Source organism: Amia ocellicauda, chromosome 13, assembly GCF_036373705.1.
Source record: "Amia ocellicauda isolate fAmiCal2 chromosome 13, fAmiCal2.hap1, whole genome shotgun sequence".
Taxonomy (NCBI): Eukaryota; Metazoa; Chordata; class Actinopteri; order Amiiformes; family Amiidae; genus Amia; species Amia ocellicauda.
In genome coordinates, this window is record NC_089862.1 from 18,306,869 (window position 1) to 18,332,030 (window position 25,162).

General features: G+C 36.4%; 1 protein-coding gene across 2 annotated transcripts in view; it reads left to right on the top strand.

Annotated features, from left to right (window-relative positions):
- Window positions 1-1,826: 1,826 nt before the first annotated feature.
- sorcs2 (sortilin-related VPS10 domain containing receptor 2) overlaps window positions 1,827-25,162 on the top strand; it is a 262,530-nt gene continuing 239,194 nt past the window's right edge. The window contains exon 1 of one of the 2 annotated variants that reach the window (XM_066720074.1): window positions 1,827-2,259. In XM_066720074.1, the coding sequence (XP_066576171.1) occupies window positions 1,912-2,259 (348 nt within the window). In that variant the 5' untranslated portion in view covers window positions 1,827-1,911. The remainder of the gene's footprint in view (window positions 2,260-25,162) is intronic. The other variant, XM_066720075.1, reaches the window with a different exon arrangement.

Sequence of the window (25,162 nt, forward strand, 5' to 3'; positions counted from 1 at the left end):
TCTTTGCATTAGTGCATTAGTGTCTTTATGTGTATATATGTATGTATGTATTATTCAATCTACTTAAATGTCTTTCACATGATCTCATTGTCTACTGTACTTTCAGCTTTAATTTCTGTTCAGTGCAGTGCCAATGTTGTCTTAACCCCCCTCAACATGTAGGAGTAAATTAACAGAATTATGTTTTCCATGCAGAATATACACAAACACCACCGCGTTTATGTACTGCTGTACTCCATTAGCAGGTTATTCAATTACTTTAATTTTCATTACATTTACACTTTGACAGTAGAATAAATGTTTTATTTAATATATATTTATACACACACATACACACACATATGTATTAATTCTAATTATTTAAATATTTTTGAAGAAAATTCGTGGGTGTAATGATCCCAAGGCTATCACATTAAAAAAACAGTAGAGTGGATGGATGTGTTTTACTAATGCCCTATTCTTTCTCTTGAAGATAACTGAATGCTTGTCCATCCTTTGTGTCATGTAGCAGCTAATAACAAACCAAACAATGCAGCACAGCCAAGGTTTCACAACACATTGTTACTCAGCTCACTTTAAAATTCCTGTTCCTTGGGCATTGTGCTCAAGGTTAAACACTCTCTGACACGTCTTAAATGTAATAACACAGAATAAATTAAGGAGCTTCAAATTCCAGACTGGTAGTACTATGGACTGAATTGTTTCACAGATGATATGCATTTTCAAAAGCAGTTTTAATCTTAGATGACAGACAACGTGAGGGAAATGGAAGGGAACTACAATCCTGGATTATAAAGGTATGGCTTGTATTACATTCACATTGGAGATCACCAACCCCCCACCAAAATACACGACCCTGGTGTAGTTATATATACACTGAAGGTAAAATATAGTTTTAAAATAAAATAAAAATGGTAAATGTCAAGATATGTATATATTACAATAAATTGTTACTGCCATTTTAAATAAAATAGAATCTATGGCACAATAAGTGCTGCTGGTAATTGTTCTATAGATATAATGAATGAGGTTCTGAAATTAGAAGGGAATCTTTTTGTAAAGAACACTTTTGATGTAGGGGGCATGTAGGTTTCAACAATAATTAGCTTGCTGGCATGCTTTGTGAGTTAAATGCACAGCAATCAACACATCCTTCTTCATTGTAACATTTGTAGCTCTTGAGAGGTCGGGCTAATCCTTTCCCTGCTCTTATTTAATTAATTGGAACTGATAAAGAGCAGTTAAGGCAAGCACAGGCGAAATACAAACCTGCAGCTGAGCCAATGCTGCCCAGTCCTGCCCTGCTGGGGCTGTTATTTCAATCCCCCATCCATGACACTGGCAAGAACGGACCTTGACTGCTGTAAAGAAACAGTTAAGCTAAATGTGCCAAATTCGATCTATCTGTTTATCTGTCCATCTTTGTGTCTTTCTATATCTTACTGCAGAGCTCATGCCAACCTTTGGCATAGTCTTTGTATTTAAATAGGAAAAATAAATAGGGCAGAAACAACTTTTAAAGAAACAAAACAAGAAAGAATGGTAAGAAAGGTTCTACATTGGATGATTTGCTCCACGTATCATTATCCGGGGTGCAAACATCTATATCTTTGATCTATTTCTATTTGCACAACACATTAGTCACAAAAGTAAAGTGCTAGAGCTGTACTTGAAGGCTCATATCGAGACCAGTACTGGAATTGAATCGGCAGTTCCACCGACTGGACGCCTGATGGCAGCAACACTTTTCCCATTGCAAGCCCCGATCCGGCCCATGAACATGACCACGTTGTTTCCAATGTATACCCTCGCTCTGGTTCCAATCCCTCCTCCCTCCTTCTCTCCTTACAGTAGATCTATCTATCTTCCATTCACATCACAGTCTCTGTCAGTATCAGATCAAGCGCGATCATGGCGCAGAGTGGGGCGTCTCTTTCTCCAAGGGGGACCCTCTCCGCGCACCTGTCCTGCTGGGTGGTGTTGGCTTCGGCGTGGATGTCATGGCTGGGACCCGTGTCTTGTGGCGGCGGCGGCGTTTTAAAGCGAAGCGGCGGAGAGCGGATGCTTGACAGCAGCAGCGGCAGCGGCGGTGTGTTGGGGAGCAGCTTTGCCAGCACTGATGGAGATGTTGCCGGGGTGGGACGCTTCAGGAGAGCCCCCTCCCAAGAGAAAGTCTCCCTGCTCAGCAGCTCGTTCGTGCTCAAAGGGGACGCAACTCACAACCAGGCAATGGTGCACTGGACAGGAGAGAACAGCAGTGTAAGTACCCATCTCCAGCTCACATTGCTGTGCGATTCCTCTCTCAGTGCACACTTCTGGTCACCATGACAGTTGTATGCAAATATATGTATTTTTCCCCCCAAGTGTTTACACGGGCTCTTCCTGGACATAGTTTGCACTTGTGTGTCCAAAACGTCAACTTGGTAGATCTTTGACCTCAGTGGTTTCAGCACTCTGGACTAACATTGTGTGCGCATAAGGCGAGTTTGTGTTGTGCATCTTCCCCATCTGTTTTACTTTTACTGATCTAATGTATTAGTTCTTGCAATTATATACTTCAGTATTGTTAGAGAAAAGCCTCTAGGGTTTGTTTCTATTCGCATAATACAGAATGGTAACAGACGTACATAAAGATGCGCAAAAACGCACCTGTGTGTTTTGCGCACAGGACTGGCTGTGATCACCATTATTATAGACTCAAGCGCTTTAAAAAGATTGTCCTTTGCTAAAAAAACAATGGTGTTTAGTAGGCGAAGTGCGAAAGACGCACCTGTGACTGTCCAGTAAAAACTCTAAGGATGTTTAAAGTACCCATCTTTGTCAAATAAGAGGTGTATTTCTCCTAATGGTAATCTGATGATTGTGCAACATCAGACCGGCGTTTTGATTAAAGTATAGATAGATAGAAAAGCAATAAAACAACTTTAGGATTAGACCCACCAGTAATCTACCCTCTCTCACTAAAATCCACAAATTAAATGAAAAATGTAGACAGTAGCCTGCTGTATCCAATATTTCAACAGGGTGCCCTCAGAAGTTCTCTGTGATGAGTTGTTCCCATTGTTAGGGTTTTAATAGAGCTATCCTGAAATGTTGCAAGTTGAAATAATGTGAACTGTATTCAAACTGATGGAGGAAAAAAATCTGAAAGCATTTTTTTGCAGGTTATGTGCACATTAAACGTGTAAAACAAATAATTCAACCTACTTGAAGCATCTCACATGTTTGTTTTTGTTTTGTTTTTTAAATGTGATCCTATTATAATCTTGCACCACCTACTGTCTACATTTTAGCATAGAGATCAATGCATGCTGCTGGCAGAACTTCAATTACTTCTAATTACTGTTTAAAAGTAATGGCATAGATGATCTTTTATTTATTTAAATTATTTTCTATATTAAACAGTTTTTCTGTTAGAAAGCTTAATATTATTTATGTATTTGTTTTTAAGAACAGATAACTGAATAAAATCAAATTAATGCAGGCTGACAGATGATCTACTTGAAATGTAAATCTCCACTGTATACAGATTTAGAAAACAATGGAATCTGCAACTGGCTTTTTTTTTGCTGGCACTGCTTTCATTAAAGCTGGAGAACAGACACCACTGTAGAAACGAAGGCCGTTCTTTTACTCCACTGAAGGCTCTTGTAGCCTGAAAATATATTGAATGTGGCCATAAAGTTAATTAATTAATGTCGGGTTTGGCAGCTCTTTGCTAAATGGCAACTTCCAATATCAATAAAGTGTTTTGAAGGCTGTTTCTCCTAAAACATTACATTAGTTGCAATTCAGTGTTCTTCAGGGACAATTAACAGAGATCATGCGCTAAATTAAAAATAGTTATTCAAAGTGGCATTTGGTCGTATTTCAGTTACTTTTCAGTATGTAAAATGTCTACACTGCTTATTAGAATATATGAGCAGTTGCAGCAGTAAGATACTGAACCAAGACTCTTGCAAAGAAATAAATGAACTATAGTAATAGTAATAAGTAATATATTGACTGGACATTAAGACTTCTTTACAATATACTACTGGGTGGAGTCTGGCAACCTCTCTGTGCCACTACAACAGACAGTTAGTTACTTGGCACAGTCTGAAAGAGGTAATGTTCGGGAAACACATTTATCTTCAGTAATCATCAGCAAAGTGAATACCTTGGCCATGCATATTTGACTGCCACGACATTGAATTTTACACACTTTTTGAAAAGCTACGGTAAAAAATAACCACTGTAATACCACTTGCATATGCATGTAAGGTTCATTGTTTAACCTGGTGTTTTACAGTGTGCATCCTGCTAGTGCAAGTAAAACACAAAATGTGGCAGTGTTTCTTGTGTGTTGTCCATGGTTGTTGTTATCGGCTCTTCTATATATTGTTTTTCTTTAACTGCTTTTCCAGGTTCTCTGTGGTTTTGGTTAACACAGTATCACCAAAGTTTTATCACTATTTCATTGTGCTTAATTAAAGATTCATGCAATCATTAATTATTCTCTTCTTCTGGAAAGAACTTTCTCTCCTAAAGGGCACACAGATTTAAACATTTCCAAATGCATTTACTCTTCACCGTGAAGCCTGGAATATAAAAACTTCTTCAAGCTGTGAGGAAACTATGTAGGCAAGGAGGTTTCAATGTGGACAAGTATTAGTGTGCATATTTGAAATACCTGTTGTTTGTTACATTAATGCAGGTGTAATGTTTCACAAAAGGAGTGGTTACAGGTGAGTGTTTGAAGAATTATTAAACCACAAAAAAAATGGAGAGAAGCTATCCTTGTAATGGAGACTGGTGGAAAAAAACAACTCCCAGGCATGCTACTGTATTCTGAGAATACATTCCCTGAGGAGGAAGTTGAATTTTGCTATGATGGGTCTTCAAGTGGCAGAAAGCATTTGAGATTACCTGCCATTAACTCTCACTTCTTGCCTGCCCACAAGGCTGGCTCAGGTGACATCTGCTAGTAATCTTTATTTTTATTGTGGTATTTAAATTGACATGGAAGTGATGGTTTGATGCAGAATTGTGCGTGAAGTAGATCCATGACTGAGAAGAGAACAAGTAGTTTTGTACACTCAGATGTTTTATTGCAGTGGGAGAAGGACAATGTGTAAAGAACAAGAGGGCTGTTTGCAGACCTCCCCGCCAAGAACGTTTTTGTTTATACATAATTTCCCTGATTATCGTCTTTTCAGATATGTGATTTGCATGTAATATGTAAGTACAACGGCTCACGAAAGTGAACGTAGGCTCGCCATTCTGACTGCAGCAATCCCTCTGATAGATTGCCAGACTTTTACTGTGCCATCTCTCCTGCAGCGCAGATGCGACTATGCTGACAGAAGCCTGTTTCTGCAGCCTCTTCATGATCTTCTGTTTAAAGCTCTTGCCAGAGGTGTTCAGTGGGATTGAGGTCAGGACTCGGAGCAGGCAAAGAAATGTTTTCAAAGCTATTTTCCTTGAACAACTCTGTTATACTCCCACTGAAATATTGTTACTGTATAGGTGGAAGTACAGGCCCTCACCATCAAATTCCATGGGCGCAGGCAACATTATTTTACAGTGATACTGATAAACTTAGTAGTATTTTACTGGTAAGACACGATATATTCTCAGATTTCACCTTAGGTGTAGTAACCTAAGGTCGCTCAAGGTCAGCAGTATTGGGAATGTGTGTTTTCTGTTTAGAATTATTTCTGTCTAGTTTAATAGAACACGTCTCCACTATTTGTACAGGTGTTACTTTTTGATAGAGATGTAAATAAGGCTGATCTTGAGCATGAGGTGGGGTGTATGTTCTAGGGTGGGGGGTATATTTAGTAAGTTCCAGCACACACAGTACTTGCACCATTTTCACAGACTGTTTTGGCAATGTTAAGGCAATGAAAGTAATTTGATACATGATCCTACAGTGTCTGTTACTATAGGTACACACAGAGGAAAGATGTACATCTCCAGCATTTTGATCAGTGTGTATGCAAAGTTGTGTTCTGCTCAAAACCCTCAATTGCTCAAGCTGAACTTTCTTCCTATTATATTATGTTCACTGATATTGTGTGAGAACCAAAATTGCTATTTTTCACAGTTAGTACATTTCATCATTATTTGCAAGGGCTGTGCTATTTTTCAGCCATGGCTGTAAAAACTCTGAGCTGTTCATTTCTGGTGCAAAATCCATGTCCTTGTGTCTTGCTGCAAAAGCGTGAGGGATTAAATATAATTGTGCCAAGTCTGGCTACTGTTTAGAATTCAGAATTAATGTCATTCTTTCAGGACACTGACTCTGAAAAGCCTTTCTTACCTAGACAGGGTGTTGGGGATGGAACCGTCCTGGTCCATTATGCGACTCCTGTTTTTGAAATGCCCAAAATAGGCCTGTATATTATGCATGTCGGGGGAAGGGAAGAGCATCCACAGTCTCCACAGCAGGGGCACATATGATAGTTGCAGTCTCCTGTAATTAGTGTTCACTCAGCATTCACTTGTCTTGTGTAAGTGCCATTATGTATGTAAATAATACATAACCTGGTTGGCATGTCAAATGTTTTTCTTTCTCTGTTTGGGCCTTCAAAGTAACCTGAAAGTCATAAGTGAAAAAAAATATTATTTGGATTCCTTTTTGTAGACATTCTTTTTTTATATCCGTTTGGAGGTCATCATTCTCATTGGGATTATGGTTGGTAATATATATGTATTACTAAAGAAAACAGACATGTTAACTTACAGATGTGACAAAGGAAAAGCAAGACGATTTACATGAATATTCAAAAACTAGCTCACTATTAATGGAAACATAAAACAGATCCAAACAGAAAGCACAACGTTTTTCACAATCTCATTAGGTCAATTATGTTGTACCCCTTACATACAGACCAGGCCTTCATATGCTTAACATCCATTGTTCAGACTGGAGTTTAAGTTCACAACAGCTGTTCTTTTTTTCAATAAAGATAACAGGAGAAATGTGCAAAACCATATCATGTGAACAATATGTGAGATTGTTAATGACGTGTAAGATTCCTTGACAAAAAATGAGAACGACTCGACTGTGCCGGAGCTTCGTGGTCTCTTCTAGAACTTTCCCAGCGAAGCCACAGCCGCTGTATAATTCGATACTACATTCCACACACACCACTCTCAGTACAAAAAAGCGCCTCCTTTCTTCTGTCCTAAATCTGCCTTTGGTTGTGTTTCTGTTATGCCCTTCAGAACTTGGTCTCTCTGCTGAGTTGGAAGTAATGACTTGGACGGAGTTTGTTGACTAGCTTCAGGGTTTTAAGAAATCTCATTCTCTCCAAATCCTTCTTCTTTTCTGAGCTAGAAAAAAAAAGAAGGCACAATTCACTCTCCTAATGCATTTGCAAAAGACCCACCCTATAGCTAAGAGTGCTAAATCATTTATAAAAAGCACTTGCAACTAACAGCATACACAGTTTCAGGATTTATATGGGTGGTAATTGCTGTACCATTTTTTAACGTTTTTCCACTAATGAGGTTTATGCTTTTCAATACATATTTCTTATGCAGACTCCTATGCATGCTGAATCTGTGATGTTTTTCTGGAGGATAATTGCACAGGGATATAGGATGTGTTATGAAAGAAGGCAATTGATGTAAAGCACATGGATGAATGACACACTAAGAGCTAATGTTGGGAAGGGGATTTTCATATTGTCCATCAATAATTTGGGCCTAGGGGATTAATTAGCTACTTATTTACAGTACTGAATTGAAGACACTATGGCAGATTAGCTTTACTGAGAATTACAGATCGTTTACAGACATGCCCTGAACCTATTGGTTCTGTGAGAGGGTTACATGATAGCTGGAACACATCATCTGATCATTTTAATGCACATTATCTGTGAAGATATTTTTCTCTTTTTCAGAAAGATGATTTTGAGTTTTAAAAGTTTTCCTTGTCCTGTTAGGTACTGTTACCAGCAGACAAATGAGTGTGTGGCAGCATTCAAGTTTGATTGCCTAACTTTAGTTGTACATGGTGAGAAACTAGGTTGTAGACAAGGCTTCAGTCAAGTGCTTGTTTTCTGCTTGAAGCCTAAGAAGGCAGAACTAAATAACAAACAAAGGTTAACGGGAGACCAGCAGTCAGCTCGTCAAAGAGACAAAAGGCTGAAGGTTTCTTTCTTTGAATGTTGGGGGGAATAAGTCATTGGATTACACATAAGGATTTTGATGTTTTTGTTGTCTTTCTCATCTGGATTATCCGCACAGTGCAGTAGATTGTAACAAGATCTCTAATTTGTCCTGCCAAGAACACGTAAAGGAAATTGAGTTTATCCTCATTTTCCCATGTATCATCTAAATTCCAGCCAATCAAGTTCTGGATTATCCACACAGCAGGAGATGTCATGAGATTGGTATTTCCCGAATGTAAATTGAGAATTGAAAACGTTGAGAGCACAGAAGAAATATGCAACCAGGAAAAATAAAGTAGCCTAATACAATAAATTATGATAAGCAGTTTCACAAACAGTTTCTCTGTAGAATCTTATAAAAGCTATTAATACATGCCTAATTAAAACAAAAGTGCATAGTTAGAAATAATCTAGTAATGGAAACCAGTTTTCCTGCAATTTTTCTGAAGCTACTTCTTCGTCTCTGTGTAATTTGTGCACATTTTAGTGGTATGCCAATTACTTTATCTGAAAATGGTACATATAGCACAGAAAAAAGCATTGGTCCCTGTGCTTTCAGAGAAAAGTCATTACGGAATAATGCTTTGTGGTTATATTTTATATTTCTTCCAGGATGTGCACTTATAATAGAGCTTTAATTTGGAATTCAAGGTGTCTACTGGGAGTCAGCGAAGAGAAGTCACAGTAATACTCTACCAGGGAGCAAATAGCCAAACTGTGAGAAGAGAATAGGTGAATGAAAAAAAGGCTTTTGAGATTACTCAGGTAAACCTCAGACTGGTGGTAACTGTGTGAAAAAAGCACTGAAGCGCGAGGGTGGGATTTGTGCTTCGACAGAAAGGTGTTAGTGACCAGATTCTAACTGTGCTGATAAAGAGGGAAAGGAATGGCAGTGGACTGATTTAAACAACGCTGCAAGAAACAGACAAGCCAGGTGATGCCCAATTGCTGGAGGCACAGAGCTAGAACAAATGACACAGGGGCTCAGAAGCCACTACTAAAACAAGGCAACAAAATGAAGCAAAGCAAAAAACAACACCAGAGGAGAAACTGTTTTGCTTGTGTGATTAATAATTTGAGGTCCTTACAGAAAATGGTGGACACCAAAAGGCCTACATGTCCCAAGATACAACTGGGTCTGCACAGGTGTCAATCAACAGGTTAATGACACACATCTGTTTGTGATTGGGGTGGTGTTCCTATATAAGGAAGTGTTTGAGTGTAGTGTAGAGAGGGGAGGCTTAGGAGATACAAGTAAGTTCTGAGTGTGGTCTATGTAGTCTTTATAATGCATTGACTTTTGTTTGTATGAGATCCCTATTTGTGTACCAGCCTATGAACATTTTTAAACCCCAAAAATTAAAATAAATCTTACTATACATAATGTCTTATTACAGTTGCTGTGTACACTTTAATCAGATCTGATTTAAAAGGTTTAAATGAACCTGAATTGTAGTCAAGTGGACACCTGTTGGGGGAATCCTTCATTTTTAATGGTGGGGGGGTAGTTGTATATATTCATATTGTGCATATACATAATCTGTGTGTTTTTCTCTAAACTGAATCAGTGTTTAACAAACTCTGAAAATATATAACAAGATTTAAATCTGTATAGTCAAATGAAAAATATTAATCTAAATCAATCCATGAATAATGCTTTTTCAAAGGAAGGGTTCTTTCAAATACAACTATATTTATAATCTGTGTTTAATAAAGCTGAATTGTCTGTTTCTTGGCAGATAATGCAAGGCAGCTTTAATGATCATAATTCCAGTAATGCCTTTTTTGTTTTAATTAAAGCAGCCTGTCTACAATAGTTCCACTTTTATATTAAAAATATGACTGTTTTGATATACTTCTTGCTCTAAACTGCTATTTAAGAAATGGTCTTGTTGTTTAGTAGTATCTAACATATCCTGAAGTAGATCTGTCTAATCCCTTTATAATATAAGAGGTCATTACCCAACCTGTATTACTGTGATCAGAGACAATGGAAAGGACAGGTGTCACAGAGGAGCTGAAATTGTCCTTATGGGGGTCCAGATTTCCATTCGGCAATGGTCTCAATCAGCTCTTGAGTAGTTGCAATCTTTGGATGGGTCTATAGAGATTCAGTTCTGCTTTCAGACAATGTGATTTTCACCTAAGAAAAGTGATGTAATAAAACTGGGAAGTCAATAAAATATACCACATAGTTAGGGATCTGATAAGAGGTGATTTATTAATTATCCAGTAGATTATCCTTTGTGTTTTAAATGATAGGCTACATTTTGAATGAGTTACAGTTCTCGGAGGAAAGGTTATGATAAGCATACTGTAGGCACTATTTAATTTAATCTGTAGCCAGAGGAAATTTCTCTGCTCTGAGAAACAGAAGTGCCCCTCTGTTATCATGTTATGGGTGAGCCTCGACCATTAGATGAGCCAAGCAGCAGTGGAAACGTTTTCTGAATGAAATGACTAGTTGTTAAGGTGGAACCTAATGACAAACAAAACAATTTAAGCTGCCTGCACAATGAACCCTGGTTTTTCCACTTTTATAATTTTTTTAATATGTATTTGTCAGTTACTTTACAGTTGACCTTGTTCTTAATGTGGTTTTCCTGTTTGCATTTTCTGGAATCACAGTTTACCTTTGATTGAGTGAAAGTTGATTGAGTGAGAGCCATAGGAAAAAAAAACAAAAAAAAAAACACTTACATTGAATCTTTAGTATGTTTAGCCCATTTGTTACTCTGGATGGTTTCCAGGAATGCAGAAAGATTTTGTTTGTTTCATAAATAATGCTTACCTATTTTCCCCAAATCTATCTATTAATGCATTCTGCATATTTTAAACCTAATATCAACTGAATAAATATAATTCCTTAACTGATTATTTACTTCAATACTAATACCTTATGTAAAAGTGTAAGGCTTTTGTCTTTTTAAGTTAAGTAGAATGCAGTACTCTCAATTGACATGAAGAAGGGAATTATAAGTGAATATTACGCACATTGTTTCATGTTTCGCCTGACCTAGAGGGAATATTCTCAAATAAAAGACTTCCAATTTAGTCTACATTGACACGACATTAATTCTTTACATTTTAAAAAACACAATGCCATGCACATGCACACATACACTTGCATGTATACTTTTAATTGCTAATCTATTTTGTGTATGGGTCTTTTAGGTTCATCAGCAAAAGTATATGAATCGTAGCAATACAGATAATGATTTCTGGAAAACCAGTATTGTACTATTTGTTGGGTACTGGAATACAGTGTAGCCACATTTAAATAGAATCAGATAGCTGTGCATATCTGTATGTTTACTGATAGAGAAATCCTTTTTATTATAGTGAAATGTTTTGTTTTATTGTGGTATTTATTTCTAAATGTGACAAGGTAAAATAAACATTTGTTGTCTCCAGTAACGTCCAGATGCATTTTGACGTTTTGACAGCGATGACCAATCCTGGTCTTCCAATGTGAAATGTTTGATTTAAGCATATTGCATCAAAACTGCTAAAACTATAATATAAACAAAATTCAATAAGGGCCTATGATCAGATCAGCTTTGGTGCATTTCAAGTATTTTTCTGGGAATAGCTGTAAATAGAAAACGGGGACTATCACAATTCACAATTGTGTTTTATTGTGTGGGGAAATTGTGTTACTGCGGTTAGAGGTGTCTTTCTAGTCTTTCAAACAAACATCTGCTCAGACATGTTATTATGTATTCTTTTATCTTCAGAACTTCATCTCCACATGGTCTTAAGTGTTGCCAGGTGCAATCTCAAAATCTATACTTTGGCTAAAATGAGAGAGTAATCACAGCTTAGTACCCATTGGTTTTTTGGTTTACAGAGATTTGAAATTGAAAACCTAATAATTTCACAAAACTGGTAAAATTATGACAAAATAGAGGATTTTATTTTTGGTGCAGTACCAAGTGCAGACATTTCTGTATTGTAGTAGCTGTGACTATTCTTATACATTGCAGGGTGAAAAAAGCAGCAATTTATTAGCTTATTTATTTAAACATTATAAATTCTGTTCAACAATGAAACAGATGTACCTTCACCCACAGGCATCATTCAAAATGATCTCATTCATGGGCAATAAGCTTCAGATTTTTCCCTGATTCCATCCTGCCAGTAGCTCTCCACATTAGAGTCTGATAAGGACTTCCCGTAAGTAATGTTACATTTCTGTTCACTGCAAGATGGTGTTTTCACATTGAAAACTACAAAACGATCAGTGGATAACGTCGACAGTCCTTTTTGAGAATGTGGCTTTCCTGCTCTTTAAGTAATATTTATGCTTAGGACTTAAGCATATTTCTGAATTTCCACAATTTAGTACCTGTAATACTTGTTTCAGACAAAACATTTCTGAACATAGCCTTCTGATTTACATCCTAACATAAATAAATGTTATTGCTTCTGAAGTGTTTATTGTCCTATAAGAATATTCTGAAGCTTTAATTGTGTGGTGTCAATAATGCGTTATACGTGTGACAAAAGGTATATCAGGTAGAATAGAAGTGCAGGCGATTCAATTAAAAAATATGTATTTGTTTCCGAACCAATTTACTCTCTGTGTTAAATGTAAAGCCATTATTGATGAAACCAAACAAACTGCCCTGGCAAACCATGCTATGCTTGTGTTTACATTTGGACAGGCTCTTAATATGCAAATACACTGGCCAGCTCTGGGAAAATTAAATTGAATGTCACTGCAGAGGAGTAAAACAAAACCAGACAAAGGCTGTGAAGTAGTGCTACATTTCCCCCCTTCTATTCAACACACAGACTGGTAATACTTGTTTTTTTGTGTTTATAGATTTGTTTTCTATACTTCTTATGTGACATACATACTAGCTGTTATGCTCCTTATAATTAATTGGGTGGAATGATGAAAATATACTTCCTGTTCAGTGGAATGTGTGTATTATAATTTAGTGAAGGGACATACCTGCTAAAGAATGGACATGTATTTAAAAAACAAACAAACAAAAAAAGTGTTAAAAACACTATATATAGGATATGGCAAGTTTGAAGTCCATTGCCTATTATAAAAGGGAGTACCCAGCAGAAGTGATAATAAAGCGTTTGAATACAGTGGATTGTGATGGGGAGCTTGCCATGGAACTGCAGGGCTGGATGTTGTCGGTGTGAATGGCGTCTGCCGTCCAATTGACTGTCATGCTGCGGCGGTTTGTGTTTTGCAATTGCAGTCCGAATATATCAATCTTCCTGACCAAACATTTCAGAGGGCGGGTGACTTTGAGACTTCTACAACACAGGAAGGAAGAGCCGTGGTGATTCAGTTCTGTCAAATTAGAGGACAAATTTTGCCCTACTTCCCGAACTCCATTTACCCTGACTAGATTTCCAAAACTATGCTGAAGTTTTTTCCCTTTTTTCTTTGGCTTGTTAGTTATTACATAGGAAATGGGGGACACACCTTGCACAACAAAACTTTTGTAATTTCATAGAGGTGCTTACATGCCTTTCTGATTCATTATTGGCACTATCAAGCTGCAGTCCTTTTAGACATACACACCAAATTATGTACTGAATTATACTAATAACCTAATCAAATTAGAAATATTATAAACAAAATTGCAGCAGTCCCAGGTGGGCGACACTGCTGCTGTACCCTTGAGCAAGGTAATGTCCCTAGATTGCTCCAGCGAAAAACCCGCTGTATAAATGGGTAATTGCATGAAAGAATAATTTGATATACTGTTACAATTGTACATCACCTTGGATAAGGGTGTCTACTAAGAAATGCAATATAGATCTAAAAAGTGAAATGCTTCTCAAGAACCATATTAGCTATTTATCAACCTCTCAGGTTTTAATTCTCGTTTGTTTTCCTATTAAATACCTTTGCGCCTCAGCACAACTATGAACTAGTGTGCAGCTGAAATGTGTGCAAGAATGACTGACGCAGCAAATGAGGTGGAATTGCTTTGATATTTTCTGTGGTGTATTATATTATAGATTAGCCTCCAAGGTTTACTGGCACTCAGCATGAAACATGCACATAAAGAACAATGGGATTTATTTTAATGTCAGTCATGGCTAAGGAAAACTTGAAGTGAGTAATGGAAAGGATGCACCTTGGTTAGGTGACTCGCAACAAATGTTTTGACATCTGTTTTCACCACTGAATGAGTAGTGTAAATGTTGTATAATAAAGAAAACGTATGTAATAAAATTGAGTTACAATACCCTTAACACCTCCAGACAAATTGTTGTAAAGAACAGATCTTTAACTTCACTGCGTGTTTATTTCATGTCTTAGAAAAAACGAATTACACCAGTAAGAATATAATTGTGGGTTGTCTGTTCTGGATCTTATTTCTGAATTCTTTCCTCTTGAGATCATTTAGACTTCTACCTATTGAGCGTGGTATGTTTTAGGACAGTAATATGTTGATTTATTGTAATTTATTTTCTAAAAAAGGAAAAGATTATATATAACTCGCCTTTGTTGATAAATGCATTTTAAAAAATGACATGCTAAAAATATAAACTAATTGTTTATGGGCTTGGGAGAGTCGTGGTTTGCTTTTGGCACACCACAGCTGCACACCATGTAAATCTTTTCCTGTTTGGATTGACAGTATGCTCCTCTGTTGCCTAGGAGAAGCCCTGATTTGTGTTTTAGCGACTTCAACACAGTCACAGCTTGTGCTGCCAGCAACAGCCACCAGGCCAGTGTCATAGTGACAGATTAAATCAGCGTGTCCTCACACTAATTAATACTGCTCAGGATCACTTTACCCAATGAAGGCTTAGGGCAATGCACTGGCTTCCCTGAAATGATACCCATTTTGTCCCAATTTTCTTAATCAATTCCCCACTGATTACTTAAAAAAATATAATGATGGTTTATTTGTGTATTTAAAATATATATACTTAAAGGCCAAATCAACACTGCATTTAAAATAAAGCAAATGCATTTTTACCATGCTGCACTGATTCTGTTTAATCATTATACAATAATACTTAGCTCAAAAACATTTTTTATAATGCCGCAGTGCCAACACACCAAATCAGCTTTTTAGATTCAGTCTCTTAACAGTCGTAAATAGTCTTGGAGGTATCAAAAGCATGTTCTGACATTTACTGGTACTCCCCGAGAGCAGTGGGTTCGATTTTCCTCATTTCCGTATATGACCTCAAACTACAATGGATAAAAGTTTGGCTTTTGTTGCAAAAACTGGATTTGTAACTTGCAGTTTTATTATATGAGGTAAAGTAGCAAAAGACTGTCCAGAAGGATTTCCTGAAAAATACACTTATACTTTGCTAACTCCTGTAGAGAATACACAGGTGTCAAAATGTATATTATCCAAAAAGAAAACTAAAACAAACTGAAATAAAAATAATGTATTTTCCATACGATATTAAAAACATGTTTGATGTATAATATAGCCAGTCTTTTAATATGATAATACTTAATCAAGGCTTATTGGGAGGGCCTTGATCTTATATAAAGCATCCTGAGGGAGTGTTCAAACTACTTTTAACTTGCTTTCTGACTCCAAACAAATGATTCTGCTAGTTTGTTCTTCTACTATCTAAACAATGTATACATTGTTTAAATAATTAAGCCTGAGCCTTGTGACCACATGAAATGTAAATCGTGGATTTTAAGTTAGTGGTGTGTTTGGAGATCTATCTTGCTCAGTAAAGCACTGACAAATCCACAGCTAAGCAACAACATAAAACACAGTATTTTATAGTCTCTGAGAATTATATATATTTCAACATCTTTTAGAGAGTAAGGTAAACCAAATGCTGTCCGAACATTTAAGCTTTATTATCCAACAAGTGAAATTTGTAGAGTTGTAGAGTGACTGCAAGAGAGTGTAACGGCCACTGTGACACAAGACAATGTGATTTATAGAGGCTCAGATCTTCCACGCTTCCTCTGAGGATTTGTCGGCACAACTGTAAAGCAGGCTTTAGTATTCAATGTATATGAAATGCTGTTCAGTCAGATTGATTTGCAGTTCAAATCTTTCTAAATATATTTTGGCGTTATTTTAATGGTGTCTCTTCTCATTATATGTAAACCAGAAACGGTACTTTCAGTGTCTGATTTTCCTTTTAGAGTATCACAAAGTTTTGTTTTTCCCACAAACATCCCACACTCTGCCGAATCAAGTTATCATTATTTCACTTATAAAAAAGTTAGACCCCAAAACCATCATAAACATCATAAACCATATTATCATACTTTGTTTCCTTTGCAAAATATATTAATTCGGTTTTCCTGTGCTTAAGAATATTAATTTAGGAAGACAAAAGAACTTGACAAATTATGAACTGCTTCAAACGTGTGTTTTTCTAATTTCATTTTGTTAGACAGCAATATGTATTTATTCATGACTTTTTAAAATGTAGTTTTAGCTTTGCTTGAAAGGGTGACTCTGAAACTAAAGGCATTGCTTGCTCTTTACAAAATACATTTAAAAATAATTTTAGTCAGGCAGGAGAGCTAATGAAGTGTGTTTGTTCATCACCATGGCTGGAGTTTTGCAGGGCAAGGGCAACGCATTGCTGTTGGGGTAATCCATATGACAATGTGGGGTCCTGGATAGGCAAGGCCATATTTGTACAGTCCTAACTAACAGCTTTATTTGTCTCAATACCAGATTATTATTATTTTAACCAAATTATCTTTCTTGTGAGGATGTTTAGCCAGCAGCATTCCTACACTACCTCAACTGAATGGCTGTGCTCTGCTGAAGAAACAATACAAACATCCAGCAGAACTCCAAGAGCATCTAAAGATATGATAGAACTTAAATTGTAATGTTCTCAGAATGTAATCGGGCTAATGAAGGTTTAAGGAAAAGCCCCCGTGTCCAGTACCAAATTCTTGATCTTTTCACAGACATAATTCGTAATGAAAGACTTCAAAAGTGCTCACCAGCAGAGCGGCAAACAGTCCCAGTTACCGTCTAGTAAATTCCTAATTTGATTTTGGTGATAATACTACCATTTATTTAGTTCAATGTTCATCCAAATCATGCATATAATGTATTTTCCCATTTCCCATTTACACTATATTCCTAAATAGACAAAATACAAAAGATACTGTACAATGCATTAAAGTTTTTCCCGCCAGCCACCTCCTGGACCATAATGATGACTGAAATCCTTTTAATAGCAGGCTGTGGGAATAGTACTCCCTCAGTGCAGTATATTTTGCAGTGAGAGACATTTATCTTCATGCTTTCATCATTTTGTGATATTACGGTTCATCCCAGAGTTAATCAAAGGTTGGCAATGCTGTTTGCCGTAACCCATTGTCCATTCCCTGCTTTGTACATTGTTGTGACAAGGGCCCTGCACTTTCCATGACCAGCTTTCCTGGGCTGTATTTCAGTCCTTCCAGCACAAGGAAGTCATGTAGTCTGCTTTATTAAACCTCTTATTGATTAATAATCTCCTGGTTCCTTTAATTATATCAATTAGTTATTCTATTAAGGCACATGAGGGTCAAATATCCTTACTGCCATCTGAACGTTTATGAGCTGGTTGATTTAAAATGTGGTTTCTCTTTGCATTGATCCGGGTCATAGTAATTAGTCAGTTTTTCAGAAGCGTCATGGAGGGTTTGTTTATTGCGGAATACCTCTTGTGCCATTACTCGTTATGTACTTATTAATTCTGCAGCTTTATTTTTGATGGACTTCACAGCTTTCAAACTACTGAATCAGATCCACCAATCTTTTGCCATGCGTCGCAATCAGGGAGAGTTGAGAGTTTAAACTTGGCACATCTGTTAGCAATTTCTGGAGGTCCTTTAACATTACAGTGTTTGATTGAATGAACGTTTCTTTTCCACATAGCCTGTGTAAAAATGGATATATTTGGAATGATATTCAACAGCAAAAATCCAAGTGCCCCATCGTGACAACATTATGGGTAAAGTACAGCTTATTTCTGTCAGGTGGTCTTTAAAACTGTTTTCTGCTTGGGCAATGTTTAAACATTTTTTTAACAGCTACAACAAGCTTGTCTGCTTTTGGAAAATTATATGCCCAGATATTGCTATTACTTGGGCATTACAAGTCAAATGTTGTGAATTTGGCAGTAAACCTTGAAAAATGTCATTGTAAGCCTTGATTATGTAACTGGCATTAATATGATTTCAGTATTTAATTTAAACAGTTCTGGGAATCAGTGCTGTTTGTTTTACTCTTTTGTTGACAAATTATGGGCTCCTACAAGTAAACAATTATTTATTTACATATTCTAATAATTGTGAATAAGAAGTATTAGTGCCTTTAATAAATAAATGTCTGTAGCTGCTGCCACATAATCAACACGCTAATGTGCATTAATAGAATGACAAATTGAGATGATTAAAGGAATTGGAAGATCAATAAGTGGTTTAATTAATAGACTTCCTGACCACCTTGTGCTGGTGGTAGGAGTGAAGTACAGCTGTAGACAGTTGGTCACATAAAGTTGGACCTTGCCATTACATCAGTGCTGGCAGTAAATGATTGTCCAGAACCTCGCATTATGTACTGCTATGTTCAACCTGTGAATTAAATGAACACATCAGATTTGTTGGGGTTAACTAATGACTTGTTGCACATCACCTGCTTTAAGATTCTTCCTTATTTATATCTCTGTGTTGGCCGGTATGGTGACCCCTGATACAATCCATTATCAATGGGGAGAAGCTTGTCTAAGTGCATCTGCTAAAATAGAATGCATATATATATATATATATTTCATAAACATCCCCAGGTGAAATACAGGTACACCACCGAGCTATCACTCATCTTGACCTTTACAGTTTGTAAACATCTGCACACATCTGTTTCACAGATCCATAAAAATAACCGTGTAACAAGGAGGAGCACCTGTTCTAAACAGATGGGGCTCTTATGGAAATATTTCTCCTTGCTGACTCAGAACACTTTAGAAGATAAATTAGACAAGAACAATGTTTCTGTCTCCTGTGTACGCTGCAGTAGAAACAAAGTGGCATCAGTGAATAAGTTAAAGCATTCTTAGAATAGTTAAGTATCATAAAGCAAGATTGTTTTACTTCAAAGCTCTTTTTTTACATTTTAGAGTATTATTTCATTTCCAAAATATGTAAAAAAATTCATCAAAAAAACTACAGTTTAAACAGCCAAATACTTTGTGAATAATGGATACAAGAAGTTTCCAAAAATGCATTATCTTATTTGTTTACTCTCTTCATTCAGAAATTGTATGTGTTTACGGGTAAAAAAACACAACACAACCATGGCGATAAATACTGTTTGAAGCTGGCACCTCTCTCCTAGAATAATTTAGTAGAAGTAGTAGTCTGTCAGGAGTTGAAGGTATATAATGGGATCTATTCAGTTTTTTTGTTTGTTTGTTTTTCCTTTTCTTTTTGTTGTAAATTTAACACTACCACATGTGTGTTCATGGCAGGGTTTGATGTGTGGTAATGGGAAACAATCTCACAGGACTGCTGTCAATGGAGTTTGAACTAGGCAAGGCTGAGAAGAAGAAATAAAATAAATGCCTGTTTTTTTAGTTAATCCAGTCAAGGTTGGCCTTGGTGTAAAGCTGGGGTGTGACTGGACTTGCATAAACAAGAAGTGTGCAAATGGCCTGACCTCAGTGTAGAGTTCAGCAGCCACGGGATTATGCTTACCATCTTCTCCCTGTTACACTATCCATTGTCAACACAGACAGGAACCAGCTCTGTGAAAAGCTCTTCTTCTCCCTTATCTGCCATCACCACAGCCTGTCACTGTATTTTCTAGCCAGTGCTGGATATATATGTGGTTTCAGTTCACAACAAGCCAATCATCATTGGCTGCGGTAAGACTGACATTTAAATCATTTAAAAAGTCCAGTCATCATGAAAAAATACAGCCGGAATGAAATTGTATACGTTTTTTCCTTGCCAGACAGAAATTCTCTTCCAATCCTTAATCCTATGTTTTTTGCACATCCCTACTAATAGTGGTCTCTCAGCTTGATGAGATGGGGAGAACATGACTTTCAGAATTCAGAGTGGGACTGAAATATTGACCATTCAGTAAGTGCAGTGTTAAATGAATGCCGCAGAAGGACCTTGACCTTAATGTTCTACCTCTGTTTTTGGATACATTGTGTAGTAAAACCAATGTCCAACAACATACACATTAAGGATGTCTGCCTGGACCTTCACACAGTGAGCTTGGTGTGTTAATTTTAGAATTTAGTCTGAACTGGGAATCGAATATTGAACAAGTGTGTGTTTGGGGGAGGAATTTGCACTGCAGGTGTCATTTCTGTTGATGGCTACAAATCTGTTGATAACTACAAATCTGTACATAGTAGCGGTTACATTTATGATTAGAAGAAATTGGCATCTTACTAAAAATGAAGCCACAACTGAGTACAGTTTTATAGTTTTCTATTAGTGGGTGGGTCAAAGTTTTGATTTAATCCGGCCCTTTGTCTCTGTATCATTAATTGCTTACTAATTAAACATTGTTTAGTTGGCTAGAAATGTATAACAATTAAAATGAGGAAATACTCTGTTTAGTTCTGTTTGATGCATGTCTTGGCAGTACACTTAAAGATGGGTATTTCTGAGCTCATGGACTGATTCCAGGAAACACTCCAATACAATGTAATAAAACAAAAAAGTTTAATTGATGGTTCAATACACAAATAATTTAGAGCTCAGCTGAAATTAAATCCAGAAGTTGAAAGAGTAGTGCCGGATTTGAAATCCCTTCCTGATCCATGTCAACTTTGCATCCCCAGCCCATAGTGCGTTTACAGACTACATCTTTAGTGTAACCTACTAAAATCAGGATATGGGACACTTATATTATGCCTTATTTTATTTTTTGTCAAGTGTTTTGCAATGACTGTATGTATTCAATGTTGTATGTTTGTTTTTGTTTAGTTTGTTTTAGATAAAAGTCGTAATTTCTCTTTTTACTGCATTTTTCTTAGATATACAGAGAATCACACAGTTCTGCCTTCTGGCATTGTGCAATGATCACACAAATCTGAGAAGGCCTAGTCCCTAAATCCCTCATGGGAGTTTTTAACCTATCCATTTTTTGAACTAATCTTGTATTTACTGTGTGGAAGAAATGCAGTCAATCCTTAAACACTAGACACTCTAATGCTCTCTAAGAGAATTGCTCTGCAGGCAATTTCTGTTATTGTTAGCTTCGGTATGTTCAAAGTTTTTTTTCCATAAAGCATCAGTTGTCAATTTCCTGTTTCTCTCTCTTGTTGCCAGTCACCGTTTCAATGGAAAATGGAGTGAATGTAAATACGAGCGCAATTGTCTTGAATTGGTAATGTTCTATTGAAAGTACATAATCATTTTCATACCAGGACCTTTGAAACTATACTTTTCGCCATTTTTAAGATTAAGAGCAGAGGAAGAAAGGGAAGTAATTACAGCTGACATTGAATCCTACAGCCACTAGGCAAAATTGACAATGCAGGGTACTCTGTCTTTATAACTAAGATAAGCAAGTAGCAGAGATGTAATTTAATAGATTTCCTTAAGTTAAAACTGACAGTTTTTTGACAATGTGTATTTGTATTTTATGTGCACATTTTCTGGCTCCCCTAAACAAAATAACACAGAATATTTATTGAGCTTCTAGTAACATGTAATAAACCAGTGACCCTAGCATCTGTGATAAGAAATTATGAAACCCAATGCCATTGTTTGATTTAGCAGCATTATTGTTAAAATAATAATAATAATAATTAAAAAAAAAACATGTTTTCCTACTGGCCTGTTCAAATGTGTTGTTTCTAGATTGTGGTTGGCTGGACTGTGGGCCAATGGGATGGCTGCATGGGTCACCACCCCTTAACTGTGTATCCAAACACAGTTGTAATTTGTTCTGGTTATTCTTGCTGCATTGTATTCTGGTAATGATATATTATTTGATCTTATGTCATACAGTTGAATAGTATGACATCATTATGTTTGCGTACTTTCGAGCGCCGTGAATGGCAGTTGTTCGGGGTTAAAAGAACACCTACTTTACAGCTTTTCATTTGAAAAGCTTTGTTTTGCTTTGAACATGCTTTGAGGCCTCTTGCCTTTCCTGTCACAGACATGGTACTGTACGTTGGCAAAAATACTGAAATGTGACATGACATTTTCTTCTCTGTCTATAGCAAGGCATTTTAAATGATTGTCCCTCTTGGTTCAGCTCATTAATGAACGCACTTTTCTCTCTGATTTAAAGCTTTGTCACTGTTGCTAAGTTTCATAAATATTCAGGAAAGGCTGTGCAGAGGACTGAATTCTGCTTTATGGGTTTTTTGAACTGACCGTTTCTGTACATCACTTCTAGCTTTGTTTTCTTGTACTATTTGATGTGCAGGCCAGGTGTTGAGTTTTTTGATGTGTGTGGCTACTTAAAATAGTCACTTACAAACCAGTTCTCACATGAAAAGGCAGCTGTCTTTGAAGTCAGGACTCCTCATAACATAAATACAAATTCAGACAATTACGGTATTATCCTTCATTCTGGACCAACCTTACTGTATCTCTTTTTTTGACATTTAAAAACTAACTATAGCCTTTGTCAGGTAGATGGGTGGTTGGAAATGTCTCTCCTCAGGCTATTTTAGTTAACAAACATTAAAAAAAAGTCTCATGACGAGATTTAAAAAAACAAAAAAACAACAACAAAAAAATTACTGTGGTTTTCTCTGGTAGCTGTTGACAAATACTTTCAACTGATTTGCTGCAACACAGTGGGAACCTTGCTACTAGTGCTTTACATAGGAGAAATGTTACTGTTTTGTATGCAGCTTTTTCTTAATGTAGTTTTTGAGCAGCACACAGAAGGGTTTTCTAAACCTTCCAGTGAACATCTGCTTCTTTTTGGAAAAAATAAGTATCAGTCCTGAAAGAAACAAGTCTGGCATGTAGAGATCTTCACTGATGTGAGCTCCTTATGTTGGCACATCTTGTACTTATGTAGGCTACTCTTTACACACATTTCATAATCCAGTGTTTAATCATTGCATCCAGTCAGTAAAACGTGCAAGACTATATTCAGGGGAGATATTTTTCTTTCCTGTTATTTGTCCTTAAACGGACAGTTCAGAGTCGTATCTTTGAGTTTATACAAATTAACAAATTAATTAAGAATGGTTTACAATTTTAAGTGTGTGTGGGGGGGAAATCTGATCTGAGTCTAGCCTGCAATTATACACAAAAAATAAAAATATAAATACTGTCAGGAAGCACATAACAGGATTTGAAGAAAAATACATTCAATACATCAAGGAGCAATTTCAGTACTAGTAACTTTTTTAATATAAATACTGTAAACTTTTTGACATGTGGACAGGCAGTCTTGTGTGCTTCTCAGATTACATTATATTCATGTGGTTTCCTATTGCTGTATACAGAATCAAACTAATAGGAACCTAATTAGAGAAGTGCTATGTAGAGAATGTAACATTTTTTTAAATAACATAATTGAACAATCTAAGCAATTGTAGATGTGGTTAAAATTAAACCTAAAGTGTGAAAAGGGGAGTTGGGCTATAGATAGCATATGCTTTTACTTGCTGAAAACATGGTGAGTAGGGACAGATTTTTTTCCCTTAATGTAATGCATGTTATTAAGGGACAGAAATACATTTAATGCGTCTATAATTACTGAAGGTCTCTTCAAAGATGTTACCAAAGACCAATGACTTTTAGCTTTTAATGGTTGTTTCTTAACCAATCCTATCATTTTTTCCTGTTCATTATGCAAATAATTTCAGCTACAATACAGTTATGTTTTTGTGCCTTGGCATTTGGCTTGTAGACAATATTTCCATCGAAATGGACAGTTGGCAAGCAGAGATTACTAAATATCTGTATGGATGGTATTTTTTCCTTTTAATAGAGCTCTGTTCTGCCTTTTCTTGTGAATATAGTCACTGAAGTCCGTAAGTTTGTGTGGGAATCTTTTATTTCCATCTATATCTAATACAGTAGAATACTGTAGGAATATTGAAACATTAATAAACAAAATAAACTGAGAAATAAAAAAAACTAATTAATAATTGTGAAACAGAAATATGCATTTTCCACAATGAGATGCATCCGTATTGTAAAATAATACTTTGCCACAATGAACAGGTGTTTGAACTTCAAACTTGTACTTTCTTTGTGGTAGAAAAACATTGTTTGTACTTTTGGGAGTATATCAGCATTTTCAGGTTACCCTTGTACCATCCACACAGTTAAAGGGTCTGGGAAATAAATATAAAACTAATATAGGAAATGGCAAGCTAAAAATGTTTAATAACTTCTCTGAATCTGTAATATTGCTGCATATATAAAATGGGAGAACTTATGATGACAGAGGATTTCCAAAACTTAATTGAAGCTGCAGGGTCATGTAATGAAATTCTGTTGGTACACAATGTCTTGTTTCATCGCAACGTACATGTTCGGCAGCAGTTTAGCCTTGGGACAGGGGTGTATTATGACGAGACTGTGTAGTGTTCACCTTTATCTCCATAGTGACCTTGTGTTGTTGTCCTTAAAAATATATTGGTTTCTGACTATATATTGTTTGACTGAATGAACAATACATTTTCATAATCTGAGACTAATGCAAATATGTATCTTATGTAGCTACAGTGAGGGGAAAAAGTATTTGATCCCCTGCTGATTTTGTATGTTTGCCCACTGACAAAGAAATGATCAGCCTATAATTTTTAATGGTAGGTGTATTTTAACAGTGAGAGAGAATAACAACAAAAAAATCCAGAAAAACACATTTCAAAAAAGTTATACATTGATTTGCATGTTAATGAGGGAAATAAGTATTTGATCCCCTATCAATCAGCAAGATTTCTGGCTCCCAGGTGTCTTTTATACAGGTAACGAGCTGAGATTAGGAGCACTCTCTTAAAGGGAGTGCTCCTAATCTCAGCTCGTTACCTGTATAATTGACACCTGTCCACAGAAGCAATCAATCAAT